The sequence below is a fragment of the Oryzias melastigma genome, linkage group LG3 (assembly GCF_002922805.2).
Source record: "Oryzias melastigma strain HK-1 linkage group LG3, ASM292280v2, whole genome shotgun sequence".
Lineage (NCBI taxonomy): Eukaryota > Metazoa > Chordata > Actinopteri > Beloniformes > Adrianichthyidae > Oryzias > Oryzias melastigma.
In genome coordinates, this window is record NC_050514.1 from 8,997,411 (window position 1) to 9,010,773 (window position 13,363).

Genomic DNA, 13,363 nt, shown 5'->3' on the forward strand with positions numbered 1-13,363 from the left:
TGCGATTAATCCAAAGACAAATGATTCCATTGTTTGGTTGAATGTCTTTAATATTTTGATTTAGTCAACCAGGTTAAAGTGGAAGCAGGACATTGCATATTGAAGCTGGAGGTGGACACAGCCCTTATGAGAGTTTGACAGATTGGATTCTCAGCTTGAATTCCTGACTATAAAGACGCTTTCACTCTGTAAATGAAAATGCATTACACAAAGGGGCGCTGTTTTGCAGTCTTTTCAATTTTGACACAGAAACATGATGGCAAATTCAAATTCAATAGATCTTAATATGCTTTAAAATTAGTTTAAAGCAAACAATGGATTGGAGCGTCATTTTTTAATATTGTATCACAAAACTAATTTTCAACATGAATGGTGAATTGCATATTGAAATGTAAAATGCATTTTCATTTGAAAGATGGCACCAAAAGCCCATGACAATTTCAAGTGCAGTCAATTTAAATTGTGACTTTTTTTTAGTCTCCATATAACAATTTTTTTTATTTTAAAAAAGTAGTTAACTTCTTATTACACTTGTTCTCTTTCATAAGAAAAATGCCATACACACATGTTAAAAAGTCAAAAAACAGGATTTTCATTAGAGGAGGACTTAAACACACACAAAAAAAACAGAACAAAGTTTTTTTAATTGAATACAATACACTTCCCTACAGTCCCATGGGACAGAAAATATATTTTGATTAATATTTTAAAAATCACATAACCTATTAATAGAAAAAGTTCAAGCATAATTCTCCGGAACAAAATAAGCCATTTGATACCAAACTTGCTGAAAAGTCCGAAAGTATGAAGGAGCTTAATGCTCCAAAAAACTTTTGAGTATATGTTGTGAATGGGTCCCCTGTCCCCCCCCTCTGGCCATCAGTGGGATCCATCACCTAAGTATTAGTCCTTCCTGGGTCTCCTCACTACACTTCCCATAAGTCCCTGCTGTCTTTCCGAGAAGCTCCACAGCCATTTTCCTGCTGCAATCACTCCCAGCAGTATTTAGTCAGAGCACTGCTCGGTGTGAGGTCTGACTGAGTGTTCTCGTCCCAACCTGATCTTCTGGTTCATCAGATCTGCGTTGTCTTCAACTCTGATTGCTTGCTGCCTGCCCCGACCCTGACCACCTTGGCTGTTCTCTGATGCCCTCATGATGATTTAGCTTTGAGGACTTTTATCTGTGCTTCACTCCTGTTCTCCTGAATCTGCCAAATAAACCTGCTCCACTTGGATCCAGCTGACTGCCTATTTGTGACAGTATCCACTTTAAACCTTTGGGCCACAATGATTTATCTTCCTTCTGAAATGCTGATTGACTTTATGTCTTCTATTGATTTTCAGCTCAAATTCACGGTGGAACCTTCAAAATCATTATGTTTTATCTCTGCCCCATTGGTTATGGGTGACAGTGACGTTGTGTTTACTTCCATCACCTAGCAAATGAAGTCAATTCAGTTACCATTTTCTTGCGAGATGGATGCCACCATGTTAGAGTTGTAAGATGTGATTGCTTTGAGTCACTCAAGAAGCTCAGTCTTGATTAGTGAGAGGGCTTCCCAAAGAATTATGAATCAGACCGACTCAAACCAATCATCGCTTACTAACGCCACACACAACCATGCCTTTCCTGTGTTTTTCCAGTGCCTTTGTTAAATGCAAAGCAGTCACACAAGAGTAAAGAACTGTTCTGGATGCGATTATTCCAATCGATCTTTTTCATTGTGAGATTTTCTCTTCTCTGTGGTGGATTCTAAAGCGGGTCATGATTCTCTGAACTTTTGCATGAACTTTGGTACAGGGGCCAGATGGGCTCTGGCTGAAGTCAGTCTGATTAGGAGGTCTTTTCTCCTTTTATAATCAAACAAAATACATTGGATTTGACTTACAATGAATTTCAAAAAACTAAAACAATGTTTTATTAGGTTGGAGCCTCCTCAGGTTTTCCTTTTGCAGAGCCCTGTGCTTGATAGAGGTCCTTGTGCATTTTCAGGATGTCCTCCATGTCTTTCATGCGCGTGGCGATCTGTGGAAACAGACAGTTACCCGGACTCCTCTCTGCTGCTCTGGATGCTTCATCCACATACCTGCTCCAGTTGTGTTTCTGTGTCACTCATGCTGATGGCTTTCTCTCCATTGACGCCCCCTAGTGTTTCAAAGAGGTTCAGCGTTATCATCTTGATTTGGCACAACTCCAGGGTTTTCCTTGCAGCTGTGTCCTGAATGTGATCCCACTTCATTTCCTGTGTGAAGACAGAACAGCTGAGCCTTTTCATGGAGTCGTCTGGATGATCTGAGCAATAAAACATGGGAAAGATGGGTTTACCCAAACTTCAGCTTCGGAGCGGATCTCTTCTATCTCTGTTTGGAGCTGGTAGAGCTGGCCATTCATTGTATGACGCAGAAGATTCTGCTTCTCTTGCACTTTTGACAGCTCTTTTCTCTGCTGATCCATTTCCATCAGCACCTGTTTTTCCTTCTCTGTGAGCTTCTCTGTGATGTGGAGCTGACCTTCAATGTAGCGAGCCAGCTGGTCCACATCCTCAAACTGCAACAGACAAACCAGGGGTCAAAAGGCCTCAGTGGGGCTTCACAGCATCATCACTGTGAAGGTCAGGATCATCAGAATAACGGCATGTTTCCATTCCAGCAAATGTTCTGGAGAGGACGCATAAGAAACAGTTAATGCTCTGAGCTCTGAGGTGGAGGAGATCCACATTAGAGATCAACCGATATGGTTTTTTTTTCATAGTAAATGGTGTAAACTTGTATAGCACTTTTCTACCTTCCTCGAAGGCCCAAAGTACTTCACAGTTACAGACCCATTCACCCATTTACACACTGGTGGTGGGTCCGCTGCCGAACACTGGGGCCAACCTTCCACCAGAGGCAATTTGGGGTTCAGTGTCTTGCCCAAGGACACTTCCACACATGGGTGGGCAAGGCGGGAATTGAACCCTCAATCATCCAACCAGGAGCCGAGCCCGACCGCTGCACCACGGCTGCCCCATTTTTCATAGTAGTAAAGGAGGCAGATGACCAATTTTTTGAGCCAAAATTCATTTGCAGTAAAAGTAAAAATACTGACATAAAAATTTAGAATAACATTAACACCAACAACTAACTTTGGTTATTCAAAAAAAATAAAATAAATAAATAAGTAAATAAATAGCTCAGCGAAGGAGTAACAAGCTCAGCAGCATCTTTCATCGCAGAATTGTCTTTTTTTGTGTTTTTAACATGTTCTTGTGGCATTTTTCTGATGTTGAAGGACATGCGTAAAGAAACTTAAGACTGCAATTGTGTTACTAAGTATTTCCTCATAGAAACTGTTCTGATGCATCTGCTTGCAGACAAAAAGATCCATGAAGGTCTTTGTTTTCCTCGTCTGAGCTGGAATCTGGATCTAAACTGTACGGCACCACCTAAAGCAGGATTGACCAATAATAGGCCCCACCCACTTCACTTACAATGGTGGTGGTTCAACACCAGACAAAAAGCTAAATTCAGCTGCACTCCATCTGTCCCTATTTCAAATTTTCTAAGGTTTACTGTTCTTTTTCCTCTTGAATAATCCTGTTTGATTTTACATAAAATGAGTAACAGTTGTTACCTTTGTTAGTCTGCACACTCCCCGCAGCATGTCTGCATACACAGACAGCTCTTCCTTTTGACGCTGCAGCTTCTGTTTGGTCTCAGTCACTTTGGATTTCTCCTCCTTAAGGGTCTGGATCTCCTTTTTGCCCCTCGATCTCTCCTTTTCAAACAGCTCCCGAGCCTTCATCAGGGATGAGTTCGAATCCTCTTCCTGAGAAGAAGCAAGTGGTTTCTGCTAACTTCCCTATTCCAACTGCCACACAGCTCCTCCTCTGCAAGTGTCCTAAAAGAGAATCACTGACTTCTTCACCTTTAGAAGTGTATTCAAGCTTGCTCGTAGCTGAACCGCTTCCTTTATTTTGGTTCTCAACATGTCAGATTGCTGCTGCAGGTCCTCCAACATCTGCATCAAAAACACAACGAAGGAAAAACGCTCAAGAGTTATGAGTTTAAGGAAACGCTAACTGATGCTTTGTGGGATGCATAGTGGCCTTTCACACCAACCGGACAAAGAAAACTAGGAGTTATTGGAACATTCCGCAAAATTCCATTTCTCTTCCAAAGATGCTGCTAAGAATTGTACCTAAAAACTTTGGGTACGCTCCCCGTTACTCCTCAATGTTTGTAACAGGATGCTCCACATGTTTTTCCAGTCTGTCATGGCAAGCACCATCTTCTTTGCTGTAGTGTGCTGGGGTGCCGGCATCAAAGCAAAGGACGCCAACAGACTGGACAAACTCATTAAAAAGGCTGGTTCTGTTGTTGGTTCTAAGCTAGCCAGCTTAGAGGACGTGGCGAGAGACAAAATGTTAGCTAAACTGCTGACCATCATGGACAATCCCTCCCACCCTCTCTTTGAAACTGTGGACACACTGAGAAGCAGCTTCAGCAGCAGACTCCTGTAGCCCCGCTGCTCTAAGGAGCGGTACAGGAAGTCATTCTTGCCATCTGTTATTAGGCTATATAACTCCTCCTTTTCTAAAAGATGAAAGTAAAACACCTTGGTGCTTTTTTTTTTTACATGTGTATATTGTCCTCCTTCTGCTGCAATGTGTATAAATTTGTTTATATTTATCTTTGCAGCTATGTGTACTTTTATTTACTTATTTATCTACTTTTTTATGGGATTGTTTTTATTGATCATTTAAATTATTGGTAATTTAGTAGTTTATTGAAATTTTGCTGTGCAATGTAGCCACGAGGGGGCCCAAGCCAGGGTCTCATTGTGCCAGTCCCAAGCCCAGATAAATACAGAGGGTTGTGTCAGGAAGGGCATCCGACGTAAAATCTTGCCAAATCAAATATGCGAATCAGACCTACGAAATCCATACCGGATCGGTCGAGGCCCGGGTTAACAACGACCGCCATCGGTGCTGTTCACCGACAGGGTGCTGGTGGAAATTGGACTACTGTTGGTGGAAGAAGGAGAGGAGGAAGGCGGGTTCGTAGGAAGAGAGAGAAGAGGAAAGTCACTAGTGTTGGACTGAGAGTTGGGACTTTGAATGTTGGAACTATGACAGGAAAGGGTAGAGAGTTAGTGGACATGATGCAATGGAGAAAGGTAGACATACTGTGTGTCCAGGAGACCAGGTGGAAAGGTAGCAAGGCTAGAAGTTTAGGAGCAGGGTTTAAGTTGTTCCATCATGGTGGAGATGGGAAGAGAAATGGAGGAGGAGTTATCCTGAAGGAGGAGTTTGTTAGGAGTGTTGTGGATGTAGAAGCACACATATAGACTACATCTTGTGTAGACGGTGTAATCTGAAGGAGATCAGTGACTGTAAAGTAGTGGTTGGTGAGAGTGTTTCCAGACAGCACAGGATGGTGGTGTGTAGAATGACTCTGGTGGTGAAGAAGATGAAGAAAGAGAGGGCAAAGGCAGAGAAGAGGACAAACTGGTGGAAGTTGAAAAAAGAAGATTGTTGCATGACTTTTAAGAAACAGTTGAAACAGGCTCTGGGTGGTCAGGAGGTACTCCCAGATGACTGGATAACTACAGCTAATGTGATCAGGGAGACAGGTAGGAGTGTACTTGGTGTGTCATCAGGAAAGAGAGTTGATAAGGAGACTTGGTGGTGGAATGAGGAGGTGCAGGAGTGTATACGGAGTAAGAGACTAGCTAAGAAGAAGTGGGACACTGAGAGGACTGAGGAGAGTAGACAGGAGTACAGGGAGATGCAGCGTAAGGTGAAAGTAGAGGTGTCAAAGGCCAAACAAAGAGCTTATGATGACTTGTACGCTAGGTTGGGTAGTAAGGAGGGAGAGACTGACCTGTACAGACTAGCAAGGCAGAGAGATCGAGATGGGAAGGACATGCAGCAGGTTAGGGTGATCAAGGATAGGAATGGTAATGTGGTGACAGGTGTCAGTGGTGTAATGGAAAGATGGAAAGAATACTTTGAAGAGTTGATGAATGAAGAGAATGAGAGAGAACAAAGAGTAGAAGAGGTGACGGTTGTGGAGCAGGAAGTAAGAAAGATTAGTAAAGGTGAAGTGAGAGGGGCTTTGAAGAGGATGAAGAGTGGAAAGGCTCTTGGTCCTGATGATATACCTGTGGAGGTATGGAAGTGTCTAGGAGAGATGGCAGTGGAGTTTTTGACCGGGTTGTTCAACAGGATCTTAGGTGGTGAGAAGATGCCTGAGGAATGGAGGAGAAGTGTGATGGTGCCCATTTTTAAGAATAAGGGAGATGTGCAGAGTTGTGGTAACTACAGAGGAATAAAGCTGATGAGCCATACAATGAAGGTGTGGGAAAGAGTAGTGGAAGCCAGACTAAGAGCAGAAGTGAACATTTGTGAGCAGCAGTATGGTTTCATGCCAAGAAAGAGCACTACAGATGCAACATTTGCTTTGAGGATGTTGATAGAGAAGTACAGAGAAGGTCAGAGAGAGCTCCACTGTGTCTTTGTAGATCTGGAGAAAGCTTATGACAGAGTGCCCAGAGAGGAACTATGGTATTGTATGAGGAAGTCTGGAGTGACAGAGAAGTATGTCCGAGCAGTGCAGGACATGTATGAGGGCTGTAAGACAGTGGTGAGGTGTGCTGTAGGGGTGACAGAGGAGTTCAAGGTGGAGGTGGGATTACATCAGGGATCAGCTCTGAGCCCCTTCCTGTTTGCAATGGTGATGGACAGACTGACGGATGAGGTTAGACAGGAATCACCATGGACTATGATGTTTGCAGATGATATTGTGATTTGTAGTGAGAGCAGGGAACAGGTGGAGGTGGAGTTAGAGAGGTGGAGGTTTGCCCTGGAAAGGAGAGGAATGAAGGTTAGCCGCAGTAAGACAGAGTACATGTGTGTGAATGAGAGGAACCAGAGTGGAAGAGTGAGGTTACAGGGAGAAGAGATAAAGAAGGTGGAGGAGTTTAAGTATTTAGGGTCAACAGTACAGAGTAATGGAGAGTGTGGAAAAGAAGTGAAGAGGAGAGTGCAAGCAGGTTGGAATGGGTGGAGAAAAGTGTCAGGTGTGATGTGTGACAGAAGAGTTTCAGCACAAATGAAAGGAAAGGTGTACAAGACTGTGGTGAGACCAGCCATGTTGTTTGGACTAGAAACAGTGGGACTGAAGAAAAGACAGGAAGCAGAGCTGGAGGTAGCAGAGATGAAGATGCTGAGGTTCTCTTTGGGAGTGACCAGGATGGATAGGATCAGGAATGAATACATCAGAGGGACAGCACATGTTAGAGGTTTTGGAGATAAAGTCAGAGAGGCCAGACTGAGATGGTTTGGACATGTTCAGAGGAGAGACAGTGAATATATTGGTAGAAGGATGCTGAGTCTAGAGCTGCCAGGAAAGAGGTCTAGAGGAAGACCAAAGAGGAGGTTTATGGATGCAGTGAATGAAGACATGAAGGTGGCTGGTGTTAGAGTGGAGGGTACTAAAGACAGGCTTAGATGGAGGAAACTGATTCGCTGTGGTGACCCCTGAAGGGAAAAGCCGAAAGGAAAAGAAGATTGAAATTTTGCAGTTTATTGATGTGTTGTACTTTTCTATATTATTATTGCTGCTGCTTCTAAAACTGAATTTCCCTGCGGGGATAAATAAAGTTAATCTTGAATGTTGAATCTTGAAATTGATCTCTCTATATAAACATTGTTATTTCTGCGCAATTCATATGACTAAATGTATCATAAATGTCTGTCTTTTTTTTGCTATTTTTTCTATCTTAATTATTCAGAAGTCCGTGGGGACTTTACCTTAGCTTAGCTTAAAATTGAGTGTTTTCAACTCTTAGCTTTACTGATGCTTTTTGCAGCTATTTACAAATTGCCATTCTTTACATAGTAGGGAAATGACTTAATCCCTTTAACCCTAGAGCACTATTGCTAGGTGATTTTTACCTGAGCAAAAGTATTCACATAAATTTCAATATGTTGCATTTTTCTGAGTGTCATTGTCCCTGGGTAAAGTCATACATGTCCCAGGAATGGGTGGACCAAAGATCAAGTTTCCAGTATCATTATTTCTTTTTTTTTAGGATTTTTTTTCTCAAATTCCTAATTTTTCAGCCATTTCAAGCCTGTTTTTAGGATCTTACTGTGTATTTATTTTACATTTTGTTACATAAACCACAGTTAAAAATAAAAAACAACTACTCTAATTTATCACGTGTTGTCATATTTTGAACTATTTTTTGTGAGAATTACTTTTTATTGGGTATATTACATCAGGTAAAAATTACCCGGAAAAAGTGATGGTGTAACTTTTTATAGCAAAAGTGTTCTAGGGTTAATGTCCTGAAAACAGACCATCATGGACAGAAAACAGAAAGAAAAATCCAGTGTACTAATAAAATCCTTGAGTATAATAAGCTGAACTGAACAAATAAATAGTTCATAAATGGGTGCTTATTATTATCTACAAATTTTATGTCACAGAACTTCCATGGGATTTAGTGCATTAAAAAAAGCAAAAGAAAATTACCAAATAATATGATACATTTGTACTTAAATATTATAAATAACTTAAATAACATAAAACAAAACATTTTATCGCACCAATTATTCCTTTAATATTTTTCAAATAATTTTGAAATCTTTATGGGTGTTTAATTACTTTAGTGAAGAACTGTCCTGGAGAATTAGTATCTTCACAATTATGTTTAATCATGTTTAATTAACTAAATTTCATCCTATTGCGCCAATTTTCAGGGTAATGTTTTTTTAACTTAACTTTCCTGTTGTTTTTAATAAAACTTATATAAACTTACAATTTCAGTTTAAAAATAATAGTTCAGCCAAGCATCATGTGCCTATGAAAATATGATAGCTTAATGGGAAGATTGTGAATGCCACACCTTTTTTTTTGTTTGTTTGTTTTTACAAAAGGTATGGACAGAGATGGCCTTTAGAATAGAGGAAACCTAAAATAAAAACATTTCAAATAGATCTTGTTTGGACCAGAAAATGTAGCCCTAAATTTATAGGACCAGGAGCTATAATAAAATTGCTAATAAAAATAATTTGTTCTGATGTTTATCTATTTCTCCAGATTTTTCATCTGCTGGAGGCCAAAGAGAAACCCACAGGACCCACATTTTGTTTTTACTGTTGTTTTTTTAGCAGCTAATTGTTGATGTTTACTTTTGCTTGTTTGTGGTAACTGTGGTTGCTTTACCTTATTTTATTCGGTTTACAGTGATTTGTACATTACAAAAATAAAAGTATTTTATTTAAAACTCTTCCTTTTCTCAAGTTCTCATGTTGTTTATATGATGGAGTCATGAGGAAAACTTGGTCTCAAACTGTAGGCTTATATCAATGTTGCAACTGGATGGTTATTGAGATTTATTTAATTCATATATTTTTTATGAGAGCTTGACGAAATGTTCCAGTGGGAGATGGCAAACAGCTGGAGAAACCTCCTGAAACGTTGTTTTCCAGCAGAGCCAAAGACGACTATGACTGAGTTTTACCGAGGTCTGTCCAGGATGTGAAAGACCGTCCCGTTATCTTCAAGTGCAACATTGTTTGGAGAGGAACAAATGGAGAAAGCTGTTTTCTGCAGATACCGTTTTCGGTTCCGGTGGGGATCTGCTGATGTTGTCGGCTGTGCTGACATTGTCAGTGGTAGAAGGAATACTTTGAGGATCTCCTCAACCCTGATGACACGCCTTCCCCTGAGGAAGCAGAGGCTGAAGAATGGAACTGTCCATCACCCAAGATGAGGTCACTGAGGTAGTCAAAGAGCTCCTCGGTGGCAAGGCTCCGGGGGTGGATGAGGTTCGCCCTGAGTACCTCAAGGCCCTGGATGTTGTGGGAGTGTCTTAGATGACACGTCTCTGCAGCACTGCGTGGCAGACAGGAACCGTACCACTGGACTGGCAGACTGGGGTGGTGGCTCCCCTTTTCAAGAAGGGGGACCGGAGGGTGTGTTCCAACTAACGGGGAATCACACTCCTCAGACTTCTTAGGAAAGTATATACCAGGGTACTGGAGAGGAGAATTTGTCCGATAGTTGAACCTCAGATCACAGAACAACAGTGCGGTTTCCGTCCTGGTCGTGAAACAGTGGACCAGCTCTACACCCTCTCCAGAGTGCTGGAGGGTTTGTGGGACTTTGCTCATCCGGTCCATATGTGTTTTGTGGATTTGGAGAAGGCGTTCGACCGCGTTCCCCGTGGTGTCCTGTGGAGGGTGCTCTGGGAGTATGGGGTCTGGGGAGCCTTACTCAGGGCTATTCAGTCTCTGTATGACCGGAGCAGGAGCTTGGTTCGCATGGCCGGCAGTAAGTCTGACCTGTTCCTGATGCATGTTGGACTCCAGCAGGACTGCCCTTTATCACCGGTTCTGTTCATAGTCTTTATGGACAGAATTTCTAGACACAGCCAGGGGCCGGATGGGATCTGGTTTGGGGACAGCAGGATTTCATCTCTGCTCTTCGCAGATGATGTTGTTTTGTTGTGTCCATCAAACCTCCAGCATGCATTGGAGCGGTTTGCAGCCGAGTGTGAAGCGACTGGGATGAGGGTCAGCATCGCTAAGTCTGAGGCCATGGTTCTGGACCGGAGAATGGTAGTTTGTCCTCTCTGAGTGGGTGGAGTGCTCCTGCCTCAGGTGGAAGAGATTAAATATCTTGGGGTCTTGTTCACGAGTGAGGGAAGATCGGAGTGGGTGATCGACAGATGGATTGGAGCAGCGCCCGCCGTTTTGCGGTCGCTGCACCAGTCCGTTGTGGTGAGAAGAGTGCTGAGCCAGAAAGCAAAGCTCTCAATTTACCGGTCGATCTTTGTCCCAGTACTCACCTTTGGTCATGAGCTCTGGGTCATGACCAAAAGAACGAGATCCCGACTACAAACGGCTGAAATGAGTTTCCTCTGGAGGGTGGCTGGGTGCTCCCTTAGAGATAGGGTGAGGAGCTCAGTCACCCGGAGAGAGCTCGGAGTAGACTCGCTTCTCCTCTGCATTGAGAGGAGCCAGTTGAGGCCCCACGAGCATCTGGTCCGGATGCCTCCTGGATGCCTCCCCGTAGAGGTGTTCCAGGCATGTCCCACTGGGCGGAGGCCCCAGGGAAGACCCAGGACATGCTGGAGAGACTATGTCTCTCGGCTGGCCTTGGAACACATCAGGGTTCCCCCAGAGGAGCTGGAGGAAGTGGTAGAGGAGAGGGAAGTCTGGGCAAAATTGCTTAGACTGCTGCCCCCGCGACCCGGTCCCGGAAGAGCAGAAGAAGATGGATGGATGGATACATGGACTGATGGATAAATGGATGGATAGTAGAGGAAAATAATGTTTGGAAAGTTGTAGGAAAGTGTCAACTTAATTTAAATTTGTGGTCACAACGGGACACTTCCATTTTTGTGCAGGGTTTTTTCATCAAGATGGAATGTCTTTATAGATTGATCTACCCAGCATATTTACTGTCTATCCCTAAATTTAAAAAAAAAAAAAAAAAAAAAAAAGCAATAAACCCGGCCAACTTTAATTTTATTTGAAGAAACAAAACACATTACATGAAGAAAGCAGCAATAGTCAGGGATTATAGTGATGGTGGACTTAAGGCCATAGAGTTTGAGTGTTTAGATGGGATGATTAAAATAAACTGGCTTACATCAGTTCTAGAGAATGAAAACAGTTTCTGGTTTCATATTCCTTTCCAAAGATTTTTTTTAAATAGGAGGTATTAATTTCCTTTTAAAATGTTATTTTGATTCCAAAAAAACTCCCCATCAAGCTTTCCGCTTTTCACCAGCAAGTTCTACTATACTGGGAAACATCATTTTAGTCCTCACAATACACCTATATTCAATTCAATTCACTTCAATTCAATTTTATTTATATAGCCCAATATCACAAATCTATTGCCTCATTGGGCTGAAAGCAGAGTCAGTCATATAATATAAACAATAGCTAACAACTAAACAGACTAAATAAACTGGTTGTCCTACATGGAATTCCCGTTATGTATTATATAGAAATAAATCTTCAAAAATTGGTTGGACAAAGGCAGATAACAGTGGAAAGATTTTACATTTGAAATGTTTTGCAAAAATTTTGGTCTAAACGATAGGAAACAATATAATAAGATAATAAAAGGATTTCCCAGTCTTTAATTCAATTATCATCCACTCTAATTCAGCAACAAGTTCCAGTTCATGTTCCGTCTCTGTTGATTCATGATCAATCCATTACCAGCTCCCATTCGACAAATTCATTTATACGGGCTTCCTTTGTAGAAGCGATTTTTCCTAAATTCTTTAACTGAAATGCAATCTCACTATGTTGCACCAAAGAGGGATTGGCTAATTTGAAATCTGATTTTGTCAAATACCAAATCAGTACAAAGTCAAGACAACTTCATTTTAAAATTTTAAATGATGTATACCCATGCAAAGAACTTCTAAGATTAAGGTTTGGTTTTTAAGATAATTCATGTGGGTTTTGTGTAGAAAACTCGGAAACAATACATTATATTTGATTCAGTTTTTAATGTTTTAATAATTTTAGGAAAGTTCCATATTCATAGAAACAGATATTCGAAAACCAGACCACTCTTCATTACATTTGGTAAATGGCGTATACTTGTATAGCGCTTATACCCTCCTTTGAGGGCCCAAAGTGCTTCACAGTCACAGACCCATTCACACATTCACACACTGGTCGAACACTGGCGCCAATCTCCCACCAGAGGCAAGTCGGGATTAGATGCCTTGCCCAAGGACACGCATGGGAAGGGAAAGGCGGGAACCAAACCCGCAATTTTACGATCAGGAGTCGCCCGCCCTACCACTGCACCACGGCTGCCCCATGTCACAGAGATTTGTTTACATTTGGATTCATTAAAATTCTTGAAAAATAAAAAAGCTAGAAACATTCAAATTTTTGTTGTTGATAATAGATTATACAAAAACCCTTAGGATTTATGTATTATATATATATATATATATTGCGGTGGGTGTACATGTTCTTCATGTTGAGATTTGTTGCATAATGTTTGTAATTGTTAAATAAAGTTTGGGGGAAGGGAATCTATCCACCATGTTAATCCGCCATCCAACCTGCAGCTGCAGGTACTCTTTGAAAATAAAGATTATTTATAAACGAATTCCAGTTGTATTTGGAATAATTGAAGTTCCTTAATGAACCAAAGATAAGTAAGGGATAATACCCGACGAAGTGTGCGTTATGAGAAATTAACGCATGACGCGGAGGCCTAAACCGTCTGACGCGAAGCGGAAGACGGTTGCCTCCGTGAAGTGCGTTAATTTCTCATAATGCACTCTTCGGAGGGTATTATCCCGCTTATACCATGGTCATTTACAAAA

The 13,363-nt window shown here is 41.6% G+C and overlaps 1 protein-coding gene across 2 annotated transcripts in view; it reads right to left on the bottom strand.

The window, feature by feature from the left end:
* Nucleotides 1-1,885: 1,885 nt before the first annotated feature.
* cfap73 (cilia and flagella associated protein 73) overlaps nucleotides 1,886-13,363 on the bottom strand; it is a 13,917-nt gene continuing 2,439 nt past the window's right edge. Inside the window, exons 2-7 of one of the 2 annotated variants that reach the window (XM_024265121.1) lie at nucleotides 8,120-8,127; nucleotides 3,908-4,000; nucleotides 3,614-3,808; nucleotides 2,327-2,548; nucleotides 2,088-2,243; nucleotides 1,886-2,026 (exon numbers count right to left, since the gene is read on the bottom strand). In XM_024265121.1, coding sequence (XP_024120889.1) covers nucleotides 1,922-2,026; nucleotides 2,088-2,243; nucleotides 2,327-2,548; nucleotides 3,614-3,808; nucleotides 3,908-4,000 — 771 coding nt within the window. In that variant the 5' untranslated portion in view covers nucleotides 8,120-8,127 and the 3' untranslated portion in view covers nucleotides 1,886-1,921. Of the gene's footprint in view, nucleotides 2,027-2,087; nucleotides 2,244-2,326; nucleotides 2,549-3,613; nucleotides 3,809-3,907; nucleotides 4,007-8,119; nucleotides 8,128-13,363 lie in introns of both variants that reach the window. The other variant, XM_024265120.2, reaches the window with a different exon arrangement.